This window comes from Periophthalmus magnuspinnatus, chromosome 3 (assembly GCF_009829125.3).
Source record: "Periophthalmus magnuspinnatus isolate fPerMag1 chromosome 3, fPerMag1.2.pri, whole genome shotgun sequence".
Classification (NCBI taxonomy): Eukaryota; Metazoa; Chordata; class Actinopteri; order Gobiiformes; family Gobiidae; genus Periophthalmus; species Periophthalmus magnuspinnatus.
In genome coordinates this window covers 13,648,932-13,676,680 of record NC_047128.1, presented here as the reverse complement: position 1 = coordinate 13,676,680, position 27,749 = coordinate 13,648,932, and the positions used below count along the sequence as shown (strand labels likewise).

Sequence of the window (27,749 nt, the reverse complement as noted above, 5' to 3'; positions counted from 1 at the left end):
CATATCTCTGTATCTAACCCAAACTGCACTCACAAGATTACACCTGCAGGATGAGTTCATGTAAAAACTGAAAAAAAGAAAAAAGGAAACAATGTATTTCTATAAAGGAAGATTCAACTTGTGAATTATGAGTTCAGCTAATACACTCTCTCTTCTCCTTTCTACTGTTGTCTCATATAAATGATTAATCGACTAACACATTTTGGTCGACTCCATCGATCGAACAATTGAGTAAATGACTTAAGGACCAGTTAGTTCATTATTTTATATTTTTCTATAGTGTTGTGGTATGTGTATTACTGCCCTCTGCAGTTTGAGTATTTGTTTGACCTATCACACCTAGTGATGTTTTTTTCCTCCATTTAGGTTAATTGTTATGTATCTTATGTGTGGTTTAGTCTATTTTTTGGACCAGTTTTAGTCTTATTTTAAATCTTATTTAGCCCTAATTTATGCCTGATATAGTCTGGGTTTAGATCTGATATGAGATCATATTAGATCATATATGCCATATTACATTTTTAAATCATGGAGCATTTTTGCTTTTTTTTTTTTTTTTTTTTTTTAAGATTTTCAGCACAACTTTTTAGTTTTCCTTTACATCCTCTCTCAGACCAACTAATATCCTGTCTGCTTCTTTGGCTCAGCTCCTCTGACTCTACTCCCTCTCGCTATACTCCTCTGGCTCTACTACTCTGCTGGCTTTCCTCTGGCTCTGCAACTGTCTGCTCCTCTGACTCTGCTCCTCTGACTCTACTCCCTCTCGCTCTACTCCTCTGGCTCTACTACTCTGCTCTGCTCCTCTAGCTTTGCTCCTCTGCTCTGCTCCTCTGGCTCTACTCTTCTACTCTACTCCTCTGGCACTACTCCTCTGCTCTACTCCTCTGGCCCTGCTCCTCTGGCTCTGCTCCTCTGCTCTGCTCCTCTAGCTCTACTCCTCTGCTCTGCTCCTCTGGCTCTGCTCCTCTGCTCTGCTTCTGTCTGTTCTTGTTGTTCATATTTGATTTTATTTATGGTAAAGCTCACCTTTGTCCTTTAAAAGTGACATTGCGAGCATTGAGTCTGATCTCTCCATCCCAGTTCATGAACAGACTGACAGAGCGATGGCAGCTGTAGGCAGAGGTGCCACAGTCTGGATCATTGTGAACCTGAAAAACACAAAAAACATATCTGGACATTTTGTTTATGTGTATTGGAACACATTGCAACGAGTACCTAGAAAAACATAATATTCTGTGCTCTGGAAAAAAAGAAATGTCAATTCACAAATGCTGAACCTGATCATTTCTTTCATTGACTTCACCTAATATTTCACAAAATTACAACAAAAATCTGGATTTTCACAGTAGCCCAAACAGCACATTTAAAACACAAGATGAGATGAAATGTTTTAATAACTTAGCGGTTTATAAAGCTTATAAACAGTTGGATCTTGTGGTAATTAGTTACCACATCGATTAGCCTTTTTTCCCGAAAGTATATGGAAAAAAATTATGGGAATTTTACTTCTGGAACCAGGGGATGGGCGGTCACTGTTGAGCACATTGCAATACAGTATTCTAATATACTGCATATCGAACTTTCAAAACTAAAGTTACAGCACATTCAAATTTTAGGTCACATAAAAAAATAACATCTCAGCAGTTACCAATAACTCACTCACACATCATATTCATGTATCTTAAAGCCGCAGAGTCTAACTTTTTAACTTTTTACTGCACTGTAATACATTTGTCCTTACTGTGAGCGGGCATCTCCACAAACCTGACTCTTACCTGTGCAACTCCAAACGCTAAGCCAGAAGGATTAATAGGTCAGACTTGAATTTCCCAGCGAACCAGCTTAGCTTAAATATTCTCATATTCATAACTGTTATATAAGTTCTACGTTCACTTGAGGACACAGGTGGCTGGTCTGGGGTCAGTGCATCTCTCCTGCAGTGAGTCTAAATCCCTCAGAGTCGGGTTTTGGTCCTGGTCCAGGACTCGGTTCTGCTCTATTGGTCTGGTCTTCAGTGGATTCCCTGGGGTTTAATGTAATTGACTCTAATCTCAGAAAGTGGCCTAATCTGGGCAGATCAGCTAACAGCTAACAGGCTGTTTCTACATAACACTGTTTAATATGTGCCTCTAATAATGTGGAGTCACTGTAAATAGTATCACTGATATGCCCAAAATGACACTGAAAAAACTCTCGATGCAGTAACAGCTTAGATCACGCGGGCCTCAGAGTTATTTTTGTTGGCCCTTAGATCTTCTGTTGAATTGGTCCAAATGATTTTACACTGAATTTTAATATTTACTTCCATCATAACCTCAATAGCATCACATTACAATGTGATCTAAAGCCAATGTTCCAGGCCAAGATAGGTACAGTTGTACAGTGGCTCTGTTAAACGTATCGCTGTATTAACCACCACTCTCCTTGTTTGAGTCTCCATCTCCAGTGGTAACCCATTTGATCCTTTGTCGTTTTTCTAAATCAGGCCTCAAGTACTCCTGTATTGTGCAGTGAGCCAAGAACACAGGTCGGAGTCCTCGGAGTCCTCCTCACAGTCTCTCAGCAACCATAAACTATAAAGAAGTGGAGTGTGACATCACCCATAGCTTTTAGCTTTTGGCTCTGGCCAAATGAAGCTCACTGAGGCTAGCAGTTATAGGGGCCAATTTGGAGCAGAGAGAGTCAATCCAGAACAAGGCTGTTGAAGTTAACACTCCTGCATCTCTGGTTTGGAAGGGGGTGAGTGCTTAACAACACTGTCAATCAACCTGTTGTTAATGCTAATGACCTTGGGGGAAAGAAGGCATCTGATTTGTCTATTATTAATATCCATAGCTTGATTTACAGACAAAAAAGCTAAATGAAAACACCAAGATCATGTAGAGAGGGTTAAAACGAAGGGTGACAGGTTTTCAATGGAAAGTGATAATCCAAATTTTCTCAAGTCAAAACCACAAATTTAAATATTTTAATTTGCATTTTATGTGAATAAGTAACACAAAATGATACATAAGTGTGAAGTAGAAAGGAAATTATACATCATTTCCAGGAAAAAAAAAAAAAAAAAAAAACACTGAAAAGTGCAGCAAGTCAATACTTTGTGGAACCACCTTTTGCTGTAAGTCTTTTGGGGTATGTCTCCACCAGCTTTGCACACCTACATACTGAATTTTTTGCCCATTCTTCCTGGCAAAACAGTTCAAGCTCTGTCAAATTTGATGGAGACCGCTTGTGAACTGCAGTTTTCAGATCTTGCCACAGATTCTCAATAGCATTTAGGTCCAGACTTTGACTGGACCCCTCTAACACATGAATATGTTTTGCTTTAGACCATTCCATTGTCACTTTGGCTTTATGTTTAGGATCGTTGTCCTGCTGGAAGATGTGCAGTGTTAGTTTTCCTCCATACATAGCGTTTTGCTTTTAGGCCAAAAAGTTCGATTTTGGTCTCATCAGACCAGAGCACCTTCTACCACATATTTGCTGTGTCCTCCAAATGACTTTTAGCAAACTGCAAACAAGACTTCTTATGGATGGTTTTCAACAACGGCTTTCTTCTTGCAATTCGTCCATAAAGACCAGATTTGTGTAGTGCACGACTAATAGTTGTCCTGTGAACAGATTCCAGACTCTTTTTAGTCATTAGGTCAATAATCAATCTTTCCAAAATCATCAGGTAACTTTTAAAAGCAATTGGTTGAATTCAAGAAAAAGGGGGCAGAATACTTTTGCACGCTGTACTTTTAAGTTTTTTATTTTTTAAAATTTGTCTTGTAAAATATTTCCTTCCACTTCACACTTATGTGCCATTTTGTGTTGATCATTCACATAAAATGCTCAGAAAATGTATTTAAATGTGTGGTTGTGACGTGACAATATGTGAAAAAGTTCCAGGGGGATGAATACTTTTGCAAGCCACTGTATATAGTCTATGGCAGGGGTCACCAACCTTTTTTAACCTGAGAGCTACTTTATGGGCACTGAGTCATATGAAGGGCTACCAGTTTGAGACGCTCTTCTGAAATAACAAATTTTCTCAGTTTGCCTTTAGTTATACATTATTAATAATGATAAATGATAATCATCTATGTGAACACTGATCAAGTTGCAAGACACTGATCACATTAATGATTTCTCAAAATAATTATCAACAATGAGCAAGGAGGGAAACAGATATCAGTATTCAGCACTTTAACTTTACTAATCTTAGTAATTGTTAAATTTCCAGATGACACTTACATCACTACATCTCATAGGAAAAGTGTCCCATTTTCACTATCCACTGACAAACCTTTTTAACAAAACATAAATAATATACATTGCACCATGTTTCATAAAGTTATCAATTATGTAATGTTAAAGAAAAATAAGCGTACATATTTTTAATCGGTTGCGTTGTGTGACTTTTTCACTGGTGTCGTGAAAAAAGCCTGTTGTTTACCCAAAGTTGCGTTTAGCTCTGGGCTTGTTCTGCCCATAGTGCGCATCCCCGTGGGTAGTTAGTGTGGAACTTTGTGAGACGTAGTGAAGTGTCCCTCCACATTGTGCCGCTTTGCCGTCACCACAGTCGCTCCGCAGATGAGAGACGCGCAGGTTTCTTTTACAGTCTTAAATCGTTGTGAAAGTGATCTCTTTATTTTCTTCCATGTTTTGGAGTAAGAAACTGCATTCAGCGCATCCTCACAGCGCTCGCGAGCGGAGCACTGGTTTTGTCACGCGCACAATACTAACCTTTGAAGTGAGTAGGTCAAAGTTCACCTTAACTTATCTAAACTTCACATATAATGAACATATGTTTAAGATATTCTCATTTTTAAATCTATATAAACGCAAGGGTGATAGAAAAAAAAAATAGCAACAGAATAAAATTAAATTTTAGATGCAGCTCATTAGTGAATTGTGCTATTTTTAGAACCGGTCTGCGGGCGACTCATGTGGGGCTTGGGGGCGACATGGCGCCCACAGGCACAGGGTTGGTGACCCCTGGTCTATGGTCTAAACCAGGACTAAACAAGGGCTCTAGACCAGATATGGGTAAACTACAGCATGGGGGCCACTCACGGCCCTTTGGGCTTATTGATCCGGCCCTCCGAACAGGACCAAATTATATTAAAATAAGTAAAGGTAAACCTTGTTCTGCTTCTGAGTTTTTCTGCTGTTTTTACTTAACTGAAATGTAATAAATTAATTATTAATTTAATTCAATTTGGAAAACAATTTGTACAATGAACCTTACATATTCATGCTTTGCTACATGTTACAGGCCAAATCTCTAATGTAATTTATACATATATATATATCCTGGCCCCCTCTGTCAAATTTTAGAACCCATTATGGCCCAATTGTCAACAAGTTTGCCCACTCCTGCTCTAGACTAGAAGTCTAAATCCAGTCTAAACCAAGTGTAGACTAAATCTAATCCAGGCCTGTAGAACAGTATCTACACAGTGACTCTGGTGCCTTCCTGACAGTCTCTAAGAAGGGTCTAAACCAGGTCTAAACGAGGCCTGTAGTATAGTATCTGCACAGTAACTCCAAAGCCCTCCTCACACTCTCCCAGGAGGATCTAAATCTGGTCTAAACCACGTCTAAACCATGTCTAAACCAAGTCTAAACAGGACTAAACCAGGTCTAGTACAGTACCTGCACAGTGACACTAAGTTTAAACCAGGTCTAAACCAGGTCAAAATCCTGTTTAAATCAGGCCTGTAGTGCAATACCTGACTGCGGAGCCCTCCTCACAGTCTCGCAGGAGGGTCTGAACCAGGTCTAAACCCGGTCTAACCAGATACAAAAAAGTATTCTAAACCAGGTTTCAACCAGATCTCACATACAGTACCTGCACAGTGACTCCAGAGCCCTCCTCACAGTCTCTCAGGAGTGTGTAAGTGCAGCGTCCAGGGAAGTGGAAGTAAAGTCCATCAAAAGTCTCAAAGTTGTATTGGCCCCAACTCCTGCAGGTCATCTCCCGCTCAAAGCCCTGGTTCGGTACTAAGACACAACAAATGATGAATGTGTTACATTTAATATAAAAGACTGCATTAAAGGAAAGGTGTACTAAATACAATGACTGAAAGATTTTTGACAAGCAGAAGATTGTGAAATGGAGTTACCAGCCTGTAGACTGAGATCAGGTGGTCGAGACCTTCAGGCACTGACAACAAAGGGCTGTAGTCAGTTGATAACATTGTTGTGTCTTCTTCTGTCATCTTTATATACTTTTTTTTTTTTACTAAATGGTTGACTGCTACTGGCAATGGAAACTGACATGTCATTACCTCCAGTGTGGGAGATTGTTAGATAGAAATGAATGGCAGGGTATCTTATGATGTGGGACTAAAGTTACTGGTCTGCAGGGTGGAAGGTGTCTTGGTTACCAGTCTGTGGACTGGGCAGGGTCTTACCTGTCTGTAAAGTGGCTGGGTCTTGGTTACCTGTCTGGGGGGAGTAGGCGGGGCCTTACCTGTCTGACACCTGTATCCCGTGGCTTGGTACAGACTGCAGTCACATGACTCTGAGTTCACACACTGGCCTCCATTCAGACAGGCGAACCGACACGGACCAGCTGCCGACATAAATATAATTAAATTCAATTCATCTTTATTTCGGACTCACAGTCCATTTTTAAACAGGGACAGTGACAATACAAACAGTATACATCTACATTTTAAAAAGACAGCCATACCAGTGTCTCCACATCCTGGACTGATAGTGAATTGCACTGAATCTTATGCTTGTTAGTGACATTATTATAAAATTTTCTGACTTACTCAGTCTGCAAATAAAAATGTATATTAAAGTTCTTAGTACAGCTTGCAGAGTGTTCACTCGTGCAGTGACAAACATCTCAGTTGCACTAGTCCATTGTGGCCTCCTCAAGAGCACTGTAAAACGTCATTATAAGCCACCTGCACCCTTTGGAGACTGGCTTTTTGTAATGAGTCCAGAGGTGGGCAGTGTATAATGGTGTACAATATGATTTAAATAACATCAACTTTATATCATCAGAACATGAACCAAACTTGAACAAAAGAGTATTAGTTTGAGCATACAACATCCTGCATTGTCTATAAATATCATCATCATCTGCCATGACCGTGGTGATGATATCCCCAAGATATGTCATTTTTAGCTGTAACCTTCAACACAACATTAGACAGGCAAAAATCTGGATATTTCATGTGATTATACTCTTTGGTCCAACAGAGCATGATCATACTCTTATTGCGTTATACTTAATATCATACTCCACACCTTAAGATGAGCAGATGTTGAGTAGCTGCTGTAAACCAGCGGGGCTTGGACTAAACACAACTAAGTCGTCGGCATACATTAAATGATTCAGGCCAAAATTCCCACCCACACAGTGAGTTTTACATGTTTTGAGCTTTGTTGACAGTTCATTTAGATACAAACTGAACAGAACTGGGAACAATATTTCTCCTTGTCTGACCCCATTGGTGGAGCAGAAATACAGTTTCCCCACTTAATGTGCATTGTCTGTTGTCCATACCATTAGATTAAAATATGCACAATATATTTGGGTACACCTTTCTGAATCAGCTTCATAAGTAATTTTTGGTGATTCACCCCGTCGAATGCCTTGGACGCATCTAAAAAACACATGAAACCTGATTAATTCTGCTGTATCTCCTGTATTTGTCAATAATCTCTTTTAGAGCATATACACACAACCCAAACTGATCTGTGAATTTAATACATTGTGAGGTCCTGTACAGGAGAATTAATTCAATATTTTTTGACACTATGTTGGCCAGAGCTATAGGTATATAATTGTCAGAGCTGCAAACTTTTCCAGTCTTATCTTTAATGACAGGGACTAGCAATATGGTTAACAAAGAGTCAGGTAAAAATCCATGAATAAGGAAACCTGTGAGATAGATGGAAAGCAGTGGTGCTAACCTCACACTTGCAATTTTAAATGCTCTGCTGAAACACCATCCTGCCCACTGGCCTTATTATTAGGCAGTTTGGTGACAGCTTTAAGGACTTCATGTGAGAGGATTACATCTGCATGGCCAACATCACTCGTAACACAAGGTTCACTCTGAACACAGTTAAATAATCTACTATAGTGCTGTTGCCAAAGCTCCAAAACGTTCGCAGTGCCGGTGATCCCATCCACTGCACATGGCAAAGATGTTTTAGTGGCAGTCGTGTTTTTTACTTCTTTCCAAAAGCCAAACGTGTTGTTACAAGAGAGTTTTCTGGCCAACGAGGCCACTTTCATAGCTTGCTCATGTTTGGTTATAAAATGGAAGGCATACTTATACCGAGCATTTGTGACCCACTTTTGTTCATACACAGACCCATGTCTTGGTCTTCCTGCCTGTATCCACTCCTGGGAAGCCTCTCGTACCTTAGCATAAAATTCAGCCACATGGGCATTCCAGCCTGGCCTTCCTTTCAGCTTTTGTGAAGAGTTTCACTTGACTTAAACAACACTTTGACAATATCCTATGCTCACAGAATAAGACAGTATATACTTAATATATAACTTTAAACCTAACTATTTAAACCTGTCAATACTAGAGCTGAGTCAGAACTGATGAAGGCACGCAAATGAGAGGCAAAAGATTATATTTACACTTTTTCCAATTGACTTCTATTCTCGCCTATCACCAATAGATTCTGTATACATTATTGCTGTAGTAGTAGTACAGTAGTACAGTAGCTGGCATACTGTAGTAGTAGTATGCCAGCTTTGTCCTGACAGAAGAAGAGCAGAGAACACAGGTCAGTCTGAACAAAGGCCAGCATGAGGGGACAGGAGTAACAGGTTTCACATCTGCCATCTACTGGCAAAAACAATCTAATAAACTTGCAGATGGTAGTTTTAATTTAACTTTCCAATGCGACTGTAACTATCTGGACAATAATCCTTTTACATATGACACATGCAACTCAATGTATTTAGCAAAAAAATGTGGATTTATGCAACTAACTAAATTAGCACATAATTATTGTTGTTGTTGTTGTTGTTAAAATGTTATCCATTTAAATAAATGGCTTGGAACTGTGTTACTTGAAGATAGGGATACTACAGGGATTTCTATGCTGTGACTAAGAGCATAATCTCAAAAGTCATTTCACTGTGTTAAAGCCAAATGAGAAAGCCAATATGAGTGAAAGTGTAGTCATGACATGGAGTCATAGTCTGTGAACTTATAAAGAATGTAATGACTAACTCCAGACTAAAGTCTCTTTTCTGTTTAAGGCTCTGAGTAAACTCAAGTCTGGGTCAAACAATCAAATTATCATACAGAGTGCATTTGACATTTTCATCATCATCATCATCATCATTGCTGTCTGTCGTCATCTATCGTCATCTTGGGAGATCCCCTTTTCCAGAATGCATTTGTCACACACTATTTTAAGCAGCTGAGAAATACCAGTTAAATAAAAAATTAAATTCACTTTTCAATTTTTGTTGTTCTTCTTTATGTGAATTTCATATTCTGAAATATGTGTGTCCTGACTCCTCCCATTAGCAGCTGTCACTTGGGCGACAGACTACTGCCTCCCTCGCTGTAGCAGACCTGTCACTTGCCCCATGCAACAGTACAGTGGGGCTGTGCACGACTTAAGAAATTCTTGGTTTACTAAAGACATGCCCTATTAATTGATTAGACAACTAAAAGCGGGAATGGCAAAAACAAAAATCTATTATGATCTGACCATGTATCTGATCCAAACTTTATTTCCAAAACTACAACTGTATGGGAGTTCATGCAAACCCAGCTAACAAGAAAACAGTGTGTTTATTTGTAAAAAGGCAAATTCATGTCATTATTAACTCCCAAATCTTCAGCTAACTCTGACCAACTCATACCATACATTTTCCAAACTGTTGTTCCATATAAATAAATTTAATCTCAACAATAATACAAGTTTTGGTCAACGAAACTATACCATCAACTGATTAATTGACTAAATGACTAAAGGATTCCAATAAAAGAACCTTGTATTCTTATTGCATCCTCAAATACATACATGTTCTGAAATATATACATTGCTGCCAGTAATCTAGTCTAATGGACAAGCAATCAAGAATACTTTGTTTCAGGTGACACTGAAACAATAGTTATTCAGTAAATATTCTGTATTGTGTAAAATCCAACACTAGCTGCACAGTACATATCCTGTTCTGTGTGTTAAAATAGTCCACCCCTGATCCCCCTTCATTTCCCTGTCTCTTGGTGGTCTCCTGAAGCATCAGGTGTTCCTCTGTCCCACAGCTGTCAGAAAACCCAGAGTCTGTCACGGTCAGTGAATGCACTGCGGTTTTATCTGCTCCATCGAACCCAGGATCAGCTTTGGACCTGGTCTGGATCAGGTCTGGACCTTTGGGGTTTGGGTTCAGTGAACCATGGCATAGGAAATAAGCTCCTCCCCTCTTTACCTGCATCAGGAACACACCTGTGGAAGAGGTAGATTCTACACAGGTACACGGTCTAAATCTTTACTTCCACAGGAGGTAAAGCTTTTGCAAAGGAATTGCAATGAGATCCCTTAGGGGGCGTTAAAGATCCCAGCTTTGTATGTTCTGATATTGAACTCATATTATAAAATAAAGTTTAAAAAATGCCACACTCCCAAACAGAAAACGGAGCAAAAACCTATGTGCTGCTGTTTGCCTCTGGTACTATTGTCAGTGGTACTTGTCATGATAAGAAATTTCGAAGTGCAATATATTGTTGAACTAAACATAGACAATAAGTAATAATATTGAAACCAAACCATAAAGTAGATTTATCCCTAAAAAAGTATTTTAAATGTAGAATGGATTTAAAAAAAAAATATTAACTACAATAAATACATAACAGAATGCAACACTTAAGTAGTGACTTTTTATCTATAAATCATGAAAGTTATTTATTCAAATCTTATCATGGCACAAAAAAATAAACAAAATGCTCCCACTAGTGCAAAGAAAAGGTGCACACAATAAATTTGACCCCCAAAAATGACTGTTCCATGTGTCAAATGATAAGTCGATATAGCATTTATCATGACAGGTCTAGGTGGTACTCAAGGTCCTCCTTCAAGTTCTCATTTCAACCAAGTTTAGTCTGAGTTAAAGAGGCACTATGTAACTTTTTTGTTGGAGGGGCCTGTCACCTGTCTCTATGGAGATGGATGTTCTACAGTATGATCTGTATTGCATTCACTCACTTAGGTGTTTTTAATGCTAAGACCTTGAAAATATACATTCCTGCACTGAGCAGGGTCACCTCCCCGCAGATCTGATCAGTAACTTGGCCTGGTGGTTTCACCTGCTTGTCTCCATAAAGATAGATTAGTTTGATACTATAATAGAACATTTCAGACAAACAAACTGCATTTCCATGGAGACAAGCAAACACTCCACTTAAAAAAGTTGCATAGTGCCCCCACAAGTCCTGTCTTAGAGTTTAAAACAGGACTCAACTAGGACTAAACCAGGTTCAAACTCATTCTTTATTTCTAGCAATTATTTGAATATTATGTTTAAATTGCTCAGACTTACGTTGGCGTCTTCTGGAGTTGGTGCTCAGTGCTTCTTTAAAGTGTCGCCTCAAAACTGAAGAGTTAGTCCCGCCCCATTCCTCCTCAAAGTCATTTGCTTGGTCCCAAGAGTTGTGATGTAATGACTGATTGCCATTTTCCATCTCACTTTGGTGCCATTTTGATACATAGTTTTTTGTTATGTTTTGGCTGTGTGGTCTAGGCTGTGATTGGTCAGTTTGGTTTGTAAAATGGCTTGAATCTTCTGTTACATTTCCAACAGATTTTTGATTGGCTGATATTATTGTTCTGCCTAGTAACATCTCAGCATCTTTGCCTGATTGGCTTGTTTGGCTAGTTAATTGGCTAGTTTGAGTTGTACTAGTTGTAGCTTCCACTGTCTTTGCATTTGATTCGTTCTGTGGTCTTGTAGTTTGTTTTGTTTGGCTATTGGTGCTTGCGGGCATATGTGTGGACACTTTTGATTGGCTGTTGGTGCTTGAGGTTGTATGTATAGACAGTTTTGATTGGTTAGCTGTAGTTGTATGGCTTGCAGAATGACTAGAATGCTGGGTTGTGCTTAGCGTTTTAGTACTGGCTATGAATTGAAAATCTTTTGACCCAGTAACTGATTTTGTTGAACCTCTAAGATGCATTTCTGGTGTTAGAGATATTGTCTTAGTGGAAGTTACAGAATGTGTATTTATATCTGACCGAGTACTAGTTACTTGTCCAGGTGATTTTGTGCTTCCAATAATATCTAAAGATTGTTTATGAGTAGTAGAGGGTACAATTCTTGGGGTTGTGTCTGTAGGCAATGATTTGAGGTGTGTAGATTTGCTTGTAGACTGACTTTCCTGTGTTGTTATTGTTGGTAACTTGGTGTTGGGTTCGATTCTCATCTCTGATTGGCTTGTTGATGTTTCCTTAAACATTGTGGTGGGTTTTCTGCTTGTATTCTCACTATTTGATGTCATTTGGTGCATAGAAGAAGGTTTAGCGCTTGTTAAGTCCACTGAAGACGTGACTTGACTTCTTGAGTGGTACTGTAATGTTGTAGGAGCTATCGTTTGGCTAAAGCTAGATGTGGTTTGTAAAGTCCTTTGTGATTGGGCAGATTTTGTGGTGCTGACATGTGATTCGCTGGAGGTTGTGGTCCTCTCTGAAGAAAACGTAGCCATATTGAATGCTGTATTTGTTGTTCTGTTGGTTGTTTCCGCTGGAGGGACCTGAGAGAGAGAGAGAGAGAGAGAGAGAGAGAAACCAAAACATTTGTTGTGGTATAAAAGACAGAATTTATATTTGTAAATACTGAGAGAAATTAATATTTCTAAATACTGTAGTGAGTTAAGCTAACATAGTCTTTGCCCTACATAGTAGTTTACTCACACATTAGCCAAAAGTCAACTGCAAATAAACCAGGGTAAAACCAGGATCTAAACCAGTGTTCAACTTCTAGTGACCCATTCACTAATGATCTGAATTTGAATTGATTTGAAGTTTTTATGAAAACAACAATAAACTTTTGAAAACAAATATAATTCAATCATAAATAGAACTAATAAAGCCTGTTCACTTAAAACAATATCTGTTTTTTTTAGTTTTTTTTTTTTTTATGCTGATGTCAGTAAGCACGTTCAAAACAGAAAAATTCAAACTTATTGATCTTTTCACTTTAAAAATGTGTCTACAAAGATATTCATAATTATCTTTAATTATTGTTCTTATTAAGGGATTGGACTTGTATGTGTCTTTTTTAAATTAAATCCATATGTCTTCTGACCAATCACAATCCATCCCTCACGGGCCAAATTAGACCTCCTAGATGGGCTCCACTTATAAAAACTGCCAATCTCCTTAAATTGAATCGAAAATATGTCTGATTAGATTCTGAGCCGGTTCCCAGATGGTTGTGGGTGTGACTCTGGTGTGAATGTGATTTTTGGCTCGTTCGTGCGACTCTCAGGATTACAACGCTGACAGATTAAAGTCCAGATCTCAGGACTCGCAAAGATCCAGTTTCACAGTTTCAAAGACCGGACCAAAACTGAGAGGATCCACTCAACACCCAATATTTACTGTCAGCACCTGCACTGGGGCTCCTGTGGCCCAGGCACACACAGACGGGACAGAAACATACTTCTGGAGAAGCTTAGATTAAGACTGAATTAAGTAGCATCAAAGTATTAAAACCACAGGACCATCTCTAAAGACTCAAAATAGACACACATCATATCACTGTTTTCAATAGATGTATTTACCTCACATGACTGATATCAATTCGAATTTACCTCATAGAAGTAACTAGGGAAAAAAGTCCAAAACCTGGATTGCCAGATTTTGGGGGGAAAAAACAAGCCCTATAAAAAGTCCAAAGTCGTTATAAAGAAGTGGACTTGGCAACTATGGACAAAACCTGGTCTAATACATGAAAAGTAAACTACAACCAATGTCAAGCCATGTCATAACCAAATCAAGCATTATTTTACTTTCTTACAAATAACTTTCTTTTGCTTGTTTCTGTAGTGACTTGGGCTGTCAAAAGGAGTGAAAATCAGATATTGATTGAAAACTACTAAATAAAGTAATATGATTTAATGTAGAAAATCACATTCTACTGTCTAAATAGAGTGTTTTTATTATGATTGTGGTATTAAAATCTGTACTGAGGTCTATTCCTTCGTGTCAAAATAAATTGGAAATGATAGTATCGTGACATCAGTAGCACTGTCCAGAACAATTGGAACTAAAATCGGATATATTGTTGAAAATACTGAAACTACACAGGATCGCATTTCAATCCCAGGCTGTTTTCTGACCCACAATTTTCTCCTTTTTGTCAGAGCCACAATTCTCTCATTGTTGGTGTTTATGAATGAGAAAATAAGTGCAGTATGTTTGGGACAGTTTGTCTGTGAGGGTGTGGTGATGTGGGAACGGGGCATTGGACTCAGAGGAGACCAGACCGGGAACATGGACCTTTCTCTGGAGTTTCATCTGATTTTCATCAGTGAATCACAAAATGTACTTTCACAAAGGTTTGTTTAAGGTGAGGGAAGTCAAAAGATAAAAGTGAGTGACAACTGGGGTTGTAGGCCTTCAGCTGTTTGGTTGATTAATCGGTTGATAGGGACTCAGTCAACCAAAATTTGTATTAGTTAACAAATTTTATTTAGAAGAGTGAGAGTTAGGTAAAGATTTGGGGGTTTTTTGGGTTGTTTTTTTTTGTATTTAAAAAGTCAAAATGTAAAAAGTCAGATTAAACTCATGATTCACAAGTTGAATCTGTCCTTATATATATATATATATATATATATATATATATATATATATATATATATATATATCATTGTGCTATTGGAATCGGAGGTATTGAGGTATATTCTTCCTATGACTATCTGAGTTTGAAGTTTTAGTATCGTGACAACACTACTTTAGATATTGTAAAAAACAGTATTATTATTGTCAGTATTATTATTATTATTATTAATAAACCAACTTTTGATCCCTTATATAACGTGACTCCAGAGAAAAGTTGTAATGTGCAAAACTGTCAGTATATCAGTATTCCAACACTGTGCTGATGTGTAGCTTTTAGATAACAATCTCCAGTCCATATGTAGGCCTGGTCCCAGAGAGCAGCTTGTCTCTGACATGTTTGAAGTGTCAAAGTGTGTAGTAAACAGGAGGACATTCTCACGCCTCACACAGAGACAAAGGCTGATGTGACACAGATAGAATCATGAACTGAATATTGACAAAGGGCCAACTCTATTCTCTCTGTCCACATGCTAACGGGAAATCTCTACTCGCTCAGTCCATCCTTTTCTCCATCTGATCCTTTCCTGTCCAGCTTATGCTCCATCTGTCTCTCGCTTCTGCACCCTCTGCTCCATCTGACCCTCTCCTCTGCATCCCCTACACTGGCTGATCCCGTGTCAAAAGTTAGCAGGCTAAATTAAGACTAGGCAATTGTGCTATATCAATATTTTTGTGATATCTTGTGCAGCCCTAGTGGGAGGGTCCTGCAGGGTCCTCCCTGGTCTGAGTCTGGACTTGGGTCTTGGTTTTACCTGGTCTCCGAGGGGCGCGGTGTCCCATTTCTCTGCTTTTGTCCCCAGACTTCCACTGCAAGAGAACAACCACACGTTTGTTCACACGCCACAAAAAACATCCCAAATTCAAACACTACCCCCAACACCCAGGTCCGATTTAGTCTCGGTTTTAGTCCTGATCTAGTCTCAGTTCAGTCCTGGTTTGCTCTAGGTTAAAAGTCTCGGTTAAGTTCTGTTTTTGATCTCGGTTTAGTTAAAGTTGCACTATGTAACTTTTGTAGTGGAGGTACAGCATCTGCTTATCTCCCCTTGTAGTTAAACAGATGCCGAAATAACTTTGCCATGTAAAACACTATTGAAGCCTGATGGCATCAACTATCTGTCTTCATGGAGATATATATGGTTAATGCAAAACTGTGGAACATTCTAGGCAAAGCAATATCTCCATGGACACAAACAGATAGCACCCCCTCCACCAGTAAAGTTGCATAGTGCAGCTTTAAGTCCTGGTTTAGTTTGGTCTTGAGTAAGTTGTTGTTTAGTCCTGGTTTGGTCTTGGTTCACTCACTTGCTGATCTCTTGTTGTAGATTGACTCTCTCTGCACCCCATGACAAACATGCTGAAAGGCAGAGGCACATTTTCACATCATTGTATATATTCAGTGTTTTGAAAAGACACACTGAAACTATTTGGGAATAACTGCACAGCTGTGACATAGTTCATTTTACTGATTCATAAATAATTAATGTCAGTGTTCTATGGTCTGATATTGCACTACACCAAAAAAACATAAAGATTCTTGATAAGAAAAAAAATTGCAATAGTAGATATAATTCACGAGTCAAAACAATATTAAACTGTCACAGTAATATCAAAACTGAAGTTCTTAACAGCCATATCGCTAAATTTTCCAATATCATGCAGCCCTAAAAACAAGTGAATCAACTACTTCTGTTATATCACTCCATAAAATGAACCTTCAGACAGGAGGGCTATATACGGATATTGAGAAGGCAAAATCTGCACAGCACAAAAAACAGGCTTCCATATAATTCCCATTCCGTGTTGAACTGCACATCCTTAAAACTGGCCCAATATGTTACATATCGGTAAATTACATAAAAATCTTTGTAGTTACAATAAACTAAAGTCCAATGGACTCAACTATTATACAATAATTTCTACTAATACTGCAGAGATGTGCAAGGTCTGTTGACAGATATGGAATTAAATGTATAGTCCATTCAAAATAACAAACTATTCTCATTTATGCAGGTATAATAGACATGGACAGGAAGCTGTGGTCCTCGGGAAATGCTCTGGAAACCATCCCCCAACAGACGCACCCAATACTGGTACAGAGCCTGAGCAGCAGCCCCCACCTCTGGAGCTCCACAGACAGACACCTGCTGCAGCAAAACTAATGAACCGAGAAGTGAGTGGTCCCCATCCATCTGTCTGTGCCAAAACTACACCTGACAAATGTTAAATTAGAGTACTACTAGGTTATTACTAGGTTCAGTTTACAAATAGATTTATGTCACCGCTGCATGTAATAGCTGTCAGACACACACATGTACTGGGTTAGGTATTCCATATACATATCTATTTACAGGCCTATTGTAATCTGAAGTGGGGAGAGTGAACACAAATTGTTCTCAAGTAAGACTAACGTTTATTCAAAAAATAAACTAATACTCAAATAAAAGTAGAAAGTCTTGGTCCAAACTACTCAAGCAAGGGTAAAATGTTTTTGGGAAATTACTGCTCAAGTAAGAGTAATTAAGAGAAACTGTCTGGGCAAAACAACTGATTTATAGCCTAACTGGAAGTTCAAATATACAGTAATACATAAATAATGCAAAAAATCTGTTATTTCCAAAGGATAGACACAATGAGACAAACTAAATCATATCTGAAGGAGCTGCAAGAAACACAAATGTTGAAATCATTTCATATCGTCAACATAAAGCTTTTGTCTCTTTAGACTTACTCAGAGGGAAGAGGAACCACAACTTTTCCTCAAATAAGAGTACTGTTACTGTCAAATATATTGGGCTACTAGTAGGAGTAAAAGTATGGAGTCTGAAAACTACTCCAACAGGAACTAGCCTAGAATTTCTTATAAAAGTTTGTCAGGCAAATATAACCGAATACAACCCACTTCTGATTGTAATATTAACATGAGCATTGCTTAAGAGCTGAACTATTTCGGTGTATTTAATACTAAATGTAATGTGAACTTACCTTGATAAACGAGTCCGAGGAGCAGAGCCCGCGCGATGTCCGTCTTCGTGATGCCCGCTCGCTGCTCCATCGGTTCAGTGAAAGTCCCGCAGTTCACAGCTTCTCCAAACGCGTCATCACCGGCTCTCGCACCGCTCCACGCGCATCTGCTGCTGCTCTCCGCGAGGCCGCAGTCCGAGTGCAGCACAAGCCCCGCGAATCCCGCTCCACTCACCTGCTCATTAGCATAACGCACGTGCAAGTGTAGGCAGGCGCAGACAGTTATACACACACGCGCACGCAGAGGGAGAGGAGGGGCTTCGAAAGTCGGAAGCATCAGAACTAAATCGAGACTACATAATGAGGTTATTTAGCACATTTTCATATGTTTTTATTATCTAAACACAATAGCTGATGGGATTGAAGAGGAGGTGCATTCAGAGTGTTGTTGTCAAAAGAATCGAAAATCAGATACTAGTCGATACTAAAGATAGTATAGAAATTAAATACTCATTTGGAAAATTAATTTGGTGAACGTGAGATACAATTACAAACAGCTGATTTTGTTGTTATGGATTAATTCATGTCTGATAAGAGGCGAAAAATCACAAGTGCACGCACTTCTAAAGTGCTGTTTTGTTTTTTCCTCACTAATACTGAGCAGTTCAAAGCCAAAATTACATGCTGAAGTACCGTTATATAGCCATTCCTTTTAATTTAGGAAAGGGTAACTGTATTCTGAATACTGGAATACAGTATTCAGAATAGGTCTCTTCGGTAGGTCTGCATATGTTCATTTACTTCTCACACTGCTGATGACGTAGACCAAGATAACAAGGACTGATCTGGCATTGAGTCGTACAGAACAACAATTCCGGTTCTCTAACAGTTATTATAATATTAAATATTGAATAATATTGAATATCTTGATAGGAGATCGTGATAAACATGAAGTCAGTTGCTCTTAACAGAAAAGCAAACCAACTGACATATCTACTCTGGAAATTCCAAACTCCAGACTACAAAGGCCTGCTTCATTTTGACTCCAGTCTGGACTTCTGAACAACAGAATGGTAATAAAATACAAAGTGGGCTTAGTAAAATAAGAAAAAAATCTTCTCTATATTTGTCCTACATGTAAAATACAAGTAAATATAATTAATAACCATTTTTGCAAAACCACTTAATTCCCAGTGGTAGAGGGACTTTCAAGGACATTAAATAAGTTAAAAATGAACTTATTTAATGTCCTTCAAAGTCCCTCTGGTGGTAACAAAGGTGATTTTGGGGTGTGTGAGTGGTCCACCGGCTCCCCCAGCTGTCTCTGAGCAGAAAAAACAGAAATAATCTTAAATAATAATCTTAAAATGTATTTCTTTCATTTTGGGTGCAAGAGGATATGACAATTATAAAGTAAATGGTTTCTTTCGGAAGGAGCTTTCCAAGTTATGTCTTGTGTAGCTACTAAAGTTACAAAATAGTTTACGCTTAAAGGGCTGGGTGAGCCATTTGTTGCGGCACTTTTTGTCCTGTATATGAATTTGAATGAATGAATTTGGTTAATTGTTGGGCAAGCTTGTTGTACTATGTGTTAAAATCTAAGGTTCAAAATATGTCATACGATAAGAGAGATCCATCAATATCAGACACGGTCAAACTACGGCCCGGGGGCCACACACAGCCCTTTGGGCTTATTAATCCGGCCCACCAAACGTGCCAAATTATATTAAAATAGGTAAGGGTAAACCTTGTTCAGAGTTTTTCTGCTGTGTTTATTTAACGGAAATTTAATTGAAGTATTATTGATTTAATTAATGCATTTGGAAAACAATTTGTACAATGAGCCTTGCATATTCATGCTTTGCTACGTGTTACAGGCCAAATCTCTAATGTAATATATATATATATATATATATATATATATATATATATATATATATATATATATATATATATACCCATTATAGCATGTGTGTCAAAATTATGAAGGTACATTTGTTCCAAAAAGTTTTAATGCATAAATGTTGCTTTGTAAACTGGCAAATAAAATGTACACTTTTGTTTTATGCTTACAAATTTCGTTTTACATTTACAAATATCGCTTTACGCCTATAAATTTGAAAATTATGCTCTCACAAGTTTTGAGACATTCATTGCGCCGAGTTTGTCTCGAAAAGATTTGTGAGCGCAACGACTGAAGACCGCAGGGGGCGAGGCTAGAGGGGACCAGGGTTGCTGTGGCAATGGCTAAACTGATGGAAATATGGTAAAGGAGCTAACCCGAATTCAGACTGTACGCCACCTTTATGTGATATTATGATGTGCATTATTAGCCTTTTAATACATTTATACCCAGGTAAATTGCGTAGATAAAGCCAGTGTGGCTACAAAAGTGTTAACAAGTTTTTCAGAAAACTACATGTTAGCATTAGCTAGCTCCTGATGCCAGCGGACTTTTCCTTTTAAAACAAAATTTGTAAGTGTAAATTTATTTTATTTTTTTTGCCGGACTACAAATCAACATTTATGCGTTCAAACTTTTTGGAACAAATGTACCTTCATACAAATGTACCTTCATAATTTTCTAGCAGTGCACACACACACACATCACACACCTACACATCACACACCTATACATCAACACATACACCCACACCCACACATACATCCACCCATACACACACACACACACCCACACACTGGGGTACCCTATAAAAGCTATCACATGCACATCTCAGGACTCTCTTCTAACCTTTCTGGAGAGTCCGCTGCTTCATTGTTCACTTTATCTGTGGAACTCATTAAACCTTCTGACTTTATGTTTCAGTCTCTTGGTCCTCTTTGGCACTTACACCAGAAACGAACATTCTGACATCATTCTTATTATTGCGATAATAATTTCTAATGATAATAATGTATTCTTCTTTGTATTCTTCTTATTATTGTCTGGGAATAACTGCACATTCCTTTATTCAATGCATTTTTTTGGTTTGTTTTCCCAAACCAGCGCAGAAGAATGTATTGCAAAAATAAACCTGAGTGCGCCATTCAGTATTTGACATTTTCTTCAGAAAAGAGACATAACTTTGGGACATTTTCACCCAGATCTCGACTGACCGCCCCCTGACTCAGACTACAGTGAGATAAAAACGTGAGGACTTTCCATGTTCACGTTAGTCCTTATGGGGTATTACATAGAAAACCACCGATATTGTTTACAGTGAGTTTATTCAAAGTGCGTTTATGATTTTCCTTTCATACTAAATGAAAATGATTAGGCTGTGTGTATTGGCCACATTCAATTCAATTCATTTTATTTTTGTAACGCCCAAAATCACAACAACAGTTGTCTCGAAGGGCGTTCATATTTTGGTTGATGGGGGAAACCAGAGTACCCGGAGGAAACCCATCCAGACACGGGGGAGAAACATGCAAAACTCCACAGAGGCTCCATGCAGAGGCTGGTAGTCAGGGGCGAAACTCTCAGTTCCCTCACTTCTAACTTGAACACTGGTGCATGACATGAAAAGTACAAATTCTTAGTTGTTCATCAAATTGACTCGCTTTAAGAGATTCTACAAGCATCTGCCAATCAAAGAAACACTTTCCTTCCAAAAAACTGGTTGAAACGGCACAACTTTATAGTCAGCGATGCAAACTAACAAGTTATGGGTGAATATGTGGGAAAGCTTGGTCAATTATTTTACCAGAGTCCAATTTCACAAGTTTGCGGTTGCATTTTGGAGAAACAAGATGGCGCCTGTTCTAAATTGGAATGTTTATGTTTTATCTCCATGGAGACGCCAGGCAGGCTTGTGCTGCACTGAGAATACCGTCACACGTTGATTTGAGTGACTCCGCAGTGCGCAGCCTTTCTGTGCAGCTACCCACCTCTCAGAGACTGGAGTCATGTTAGGCCTGATTCACACTGTTGGTCCTCTGTCCCAAGCAAAATTCAGGAAAGGAACAGCCCAAATCTGTTCACAAAATGAGACTAATCTTCCATGATGTCCCTTCTCATGCTCCATTAGTGCAGGGCTGATGCTCTAACAATCATCCAAAATGTGATTTTGCATCATTCCTTTTTACTTAGCCCAGAGTCAGGACTAAACATGGGGAATCAGTATTTCAGTCTTCCTGAAGATGTGAGGGCAGCCTCTACTCTAGCCACGGGTAAAAAAAATAAAAATAAATAAAATATAAAAAAATAAAATTTACATTTTAAACAAAGGGCAAAGAAGAAAGCCTCATGTGATTAAAACAGATTAAAACTGTTAAGAGCCTTGGCCTTTCTAGTTTTCATACATATTAGATTTCCAGTAATATGCATTTGCAATTGAATAGCTCTTTACTCTTGTTCTCAAAAGCAAATTAGATTATCTCCCACTGATCTCAACTATTGGTTAATCCAACAACCATAACTAGCCAGGCGGTTTATTTCACTTATTTATTTCAGGAACAATGCACATGAATTACCATTTCTGTAAATGTGCCAGAATGACCAAAAAAGGCTATTTTTCAAGTAGCAGATGTTAAATGGAACTTGAATGAAACACTATGGAAGATAATTTGTTCCATCAGATCCTGAATTTTAAATATCGTTGAATTTTTCACTTAACATTTTGTTAACTAAAATTTAAAATAAAAACAATTCAGACATGTTTTTTCAGGGTAAAAAAAATTCAAAGTGTACATTTTCAGGGCTCTCCCTCTGTCCTTTTTGGAGCGCCCAAAGCTACACTGTTCACTTTTGCCTAGCTACCTGTCTGAGACTCAATAAATCCGTCTGACTTTACATTTCAGATTCATGGTCCTCTTTGACACTTACACCAGAAACGAACATCCTTACAATTTGGTGACCCCAACGTGATGGTGCATAGTGGTCTGATGACTGTCGGTGAGAACCAGGGTACCCCCAATATAAGGTAAGCAGAAAACCTTTTTAATAAAATTTCACCACAGGTCAGTTTTGATTTGACTAGGATTGTCACTGTAATTCTGTCTTGCAAATTTAGAAATTAGTTTTGCTTTTATTTATGGTTCTGTTTTTTCCTGTTTGAGTTTTTACCCATGTAAAGTTTCATTAAGCACTTACTAACACATAGAGACAGATCAGTGAGCCGAGAATGAGAAATGAGAAATCCTGGTTGGACCAGGTGGCGCTAGACCCATTCAGACTGTTAATAGACTAGGTCTATTAGACAGCCAGGGTTGGACCCTGAGGGTGTCTCGTTTAATTCTTACTCAAATTACATTTAGGAATAGAATCTGATGTGTCTATTGAATGTAGTCACTGCTAAGAAACATAGACACCCTATAACCAAGACAGTTGGATCGTGATTAGGTTTAGAAATCCTGATTGAACCAGGTGGCACTAGGCTTGGCCCACTGACAATAGACTAGGTTTATTATCAGCTACAGTTTGACTGTGAGGGTTTGAAAATATCCTATAAACAAGACGGTTGAACCATGATTAGGCAGGCTTGGAGCCTTGAGTTTGGAACCTACTCAGCTTAGCAACGTTTATTTAAACTGGCAGGGACAGAACCTCTTTTTTTGCTTTTGGTATTACTGTGGGTGGCTTTAAAACTGAAATCACACGTATCCCAATAGAACCCCTATTCCACACAGACACCTCGATCTCTGTGTAGAAGCTTGGGTGGACAAGGTCAGATCTAAAGGGATCTCTGTGAAAAGTGGTGAAAAGTGGTGGTGAAAAGTTTGGATCCCTGCATTTGGCTAGTACATAAAGTTTTTATTAACATTTTGTTCCCAATAGCCCAAATTACAGGTGTGTGAGACAGACAGAATTGCAGTGTTGGAAAGAGCAGATATAGAAGTACTTTTTCTGTAATTGAGTCAAATTTTTGCTCTTTCTCCTCAAGTAGATATTTAGTGAATACTACCTTTATTGCCAGAGTCATCGTCCCACCTTTTGGGCTCTCTTCTCTCTGCTTTTCACCCCTCCCTCTCCTCTCTTTCCTATGTTCTCACCATCTCTCTTCTCTTCTGCCTTCACTGTCTCCCTTCAACATGCCACTTTATGTAACTTAAATACTGTTTTCTGCTAAAGGGCAAATTAAGATTTGGTATTTATATAATAAATAAATGTCAATATTATTTATAAATGTCCATTATGTTCATGAAAATAAACAGCACAAAATCCATCAGCTTTTGGGATTTTACTTTTATCTAAGAAAATAATTATATTATATATTTTAGTATTTCACATTTTTACCTTTTGTCCTTGGTTTTTGCTCTTATTTGGAAATAAAATATATAGGTCTATAATTAGAAAAATATTGTAGCTCCTCTACCACTGCAAAATGGATTATGTAAAAATGTAGTTTAACTACTAATGTGACAGAAGAAACATAGATTGGTTTAATTTGTTAGATATAGGATAGTGATGTAACAGTTTTTAAAGTGGAGGAGAGCTGCAGATCAGAGGTATGTTAGGGCAAGATATCTCTTACAATGTTCACTGTTTTGGGTAGAATTATAAAAAATGTCGCGGGGGCAGCAGTCTAAGCAGGGACTCCCAGACTTCCCTGACCCCAGACACGTCCTCCAGCTTCTCCGGTGGGACCCCAAGGCGTTCCCAGGCCAGCCGAGAGACATAGTCCCTCCAGCGTGTCCTGGGTCTTCCCCGGGGCCTCCTCCCAGTGGGACATGCCCAGAACACCTCCCTAGGGAGGCGTCCAGGAGGCATCCTGAGCAGATGCCCGAGCCACCTCAACTGGTTCCTCTCGACGTGTAGGAGCAGCGGCTCTACTCCGAGCTCCTCCCGTGTGACCGAGCTCCTCACCCTATCCCTAAGGGTGCGCCCGGCCACCCTGCGGAGGAAACCCATTTCAGCCGCTTGTATCCGCGACCTTGTCCTTTCGGTCATTACCCAGAGCTCATGACCATAGGTGAGGGTAGGAACGTAGATTGACCGGTAAATCAAGAGCTTTGCTTTTGGGCTCAGCTCCATCCTTCCCTCACTCGTGCACAAGACCCCGAGATACTTGAACTCCTCCACTTGGGGCAGAGACTCACCACCCACCCGGAGAGGGCAAACCACCTTTTTCCGGTCGAGAACCATGGCCTCGGATTTGGAGGAGATGATTCTCATCCCAGCCGCTTCACACTCAGCTGCAAGCTGCATCAGGACAACATCATCTGCAAACAGCAACGATGAAATCCTGTGGTTCCCAAACCAGACCCCCTCCGGCCCCTGGCTGCGCCTAGAAATTCTGTCCATAAATATAATGAACAGAACCAGTGACAAAGGGCAGCCCTGGCGGAGTCCAACATGCACCGGGAACAGGTCTGACTTACTGCCGGCAATGCGAACACAGCTCCTGCTCCGGTCATACAGGGACCGGACAGCCCTTAGCAAAGGGCCCTGGACCCCATACTCCCAGAGCACCCCCCTAAGGACACCGCGAGGGACACGGTCGAATGCCTTCTCCAGATCCACAAAACACATGTGGACTGGTTGGGCAAACTCCCATGAACCCTCGAGGACCCGATGGAGAGTATAAAGCTGGTCCAGTGTTCCACGACCAGGACAAAAACCAGACTGCTCCTCCTGAATCCGAGGTTCGACTATCAGTCGGATTCTCCTCTTCAGTTCCCTGGAATAGACCTTACCGGGAAGGCTGAGGAGTGTGATTCCCCTGTAATTGGAACACACCCTCCAGTCCCCCTTCTTATACAGAGGGACCACCACCCCAGTCTGCCATTCCAGAGGTACTGTCCCCGACCGCCACGCAATGTTGCAGAAACATGTCAGCCAAGACAGCCCCACAACATCCAGAGACTTGAGGTACTCAGGACGGATCTCGTCCACCCCCAGAGCCTTGCCACTGAGGAGCTTGCCAACCACCTCAGTGACTTCAGCCAGGGTGATGGACGAGTCCACCTCCGGGTGCCCAGTTTCTACTTCCTCCTCGGAAGACGTGACAGTGGGATCGAGGAGATCCTCAAAGTATTCCTTCCACCGCCCGACAACATCCCCAGTCGAGGTCAGCAGCTCTCCACCCGCACTGTAAACAGTGTTGGTGAAGCACTGCTTCCCCCTCCTGAGGCGTCGGACGGTTTGCCAGAATCTCTTTGAGGCTGTCCGATAGTCCTCCTCCATGGCCTCCCTGAACTCCTCCCAACCCCGAGTTTTTGCCTCTGTGACTGCCCGAACCACGGCACGCTTGGCCTGCCGGTACTCATCAGCTGCCTCAGGAGTCCCACAAGCCAACAAGGCTCGATAGGACTCCTTCTTCAGCTTGACGGCATCCCTTACTTCTGGTGTCCACCACTGGGTTCGGGGATTGCCACCGCGACAAGGACCGCAGACCTTACGACCACAACTACGAGCAGCCGCATCGACAATAGAGGTGGAGAACATGGCCCACTCAGAGTCCATGTTCCCAACCTCCCCCGGGATCAGGGAGAAGCTCTCCCGGAGGTGGGAGTTGAAGACCCCTCTGACAGAGGGCTCCGCCAGACGTTTCCAGCAGACCCTCACGATGCGCTTGGGCCTGCCAGGTCTGTCTGGCTTCCTCCTCCACCAGCGGATCCAACTCACCACCAGGTGGTGATCAGTTGACAGCTCAGCCCCTCTCTTCACCCGAGTGTCCAAGACATGTGGTCGGAGATCAGATGACACGACAACAAAGTCGATCATCGACCTCCGACCTAGAGTGTCCTGGTGCCACGTGGACACCCTTGTGCTCGAACATGGTGTTCCTTATGGACAAACTGTGACTAGCACAGAAGTCCAATAACAAAACACCACTCGGGTTCAGATCGGGGGGCCATTCCTCCCAATCATGCCCCTCCAAGTGTCACTGTCATTACCCACATGGGCATTGAAGTCCCCCAGGAGAACAACGGAGTCCCCGGTTGGTGCACTGTCTAGTACCCCTCCCAGGGACTCCAAGAAGGCCGGGTACTCCGCACTGCTGTTTGGCCCGTAGGCCGACACAACAGTGAGAGACCTGTCCCCAACCCGAAGGCGCAGGGACGCGACCCTCTCGTTCACCAGGGTGAATTCCAACACGTGGCGGCTGAGCTGTGGGGTAAAGAGCAAGCCCACACCAGCTCGCCACCGCTCCCCACCGGCAACGCCAGAGAAATGGAGAGTCCAACCCCTCTCAAGAAGTTGGGTTCCAGAGCCCAAGCTGTGCGTGGAGGTGAGGCCGACTATATCTAGCCGGTAATGCTCAACCTCCCGCACAAGCTCAGGCTCCTTCCCCCCCAGCGAGGTGACATTCCATGTCCCCGCCTTCGACTGCCGCCCAGATCTCTCTGCACCTGCCCCTCATGGCTCCTCCCGCAGGTGGTGGGTCCACGGGAGGACGGCCCCACGTCATTCCTTCGGGCTGGGCCCGGCCGGGCCCCGTGGGGAAAGGCCCGGCCACCAGGCGCTCGCTGCCGAGCACCCACCCCAGGCCTGGCTCCAGGGTGGTGCCCCGGTAAAGCCAGTCCAGGCGACGTAAACGGCTTTGTTGTTTTCCTCTTCATGATGGGCTTCTGAAACGCTCTTAGTCAGACCCGTCTCCCAGGACTGTTTGCCATGGGTGACCCTACCAGGGGCATGAAGCCCCCAACAACATAGCTCCCAGGATCAATCGGGTGCTCAAACCCCTCCACCACGTTAAGGTGGCAGTTCGGGGAGGGGTAGACTGCTGCCCCCGCGACCTGGCCACAGATAAGAGGAAGAAAATGGATGGATGGATGGATGGATGGATGGATGGATATAACAAATGTCAGTGCTGCTTGTGACTCCACTAAAGCTGAATATCAGCAGATTTGTACATTTCTCTATCTAAAACCAAAAAAACAAATGTAAAACTATAACTCTTCCTTCTCTAACTGATCTCCTAATAACTAAACCCATGGTTATAAAACATTTTGAATCCATATTCAATCTTTGTTTACCAACAATTAAAGATGAATGATTTTTCTTCAGTATT

General features: G+C 40.7%; 1 protein-coding gene across 1 annotated transcript in view; it reads right to left on the bottom strand.

The window, feature by feature from the left end:
• Positions 1 to 12,689, bottom strand: part of otog (otogelin) — a 68,618-nt gene extending 55,929 nt beyond the window's left edge. Inside the window, exons 1-5 of the mRNA XM_055229778.1 lie at positions 12,542 to 12,689; positions 10,159 to 10,440; positions 6,464 to 6,565; positions 5,840 to 5,991; positions 1,027 to 1,148 (exon numbers count right to left, since the gene is read on the bottom strand). Coding sequence (XP_055085753.1) covers positions 1,027 to 1,148; positions 5,840 to 5,991; positions 6,464 to 6,565; positions 10,159 to 10,440; positions 12,542 to 12,689 — 806 coding nt within the window. The remainder of the gene's footprint in view (positions 1 to 1,026; positions 1,149 to 5,839; positions 5,992 to 6,463; positions 6,566 to 10,158; positions 10,441 to 12,541) is intronic.
• Between the last annotated feature and the right edge of the window lie 15,060 nt (positions 12,690 to 27,749).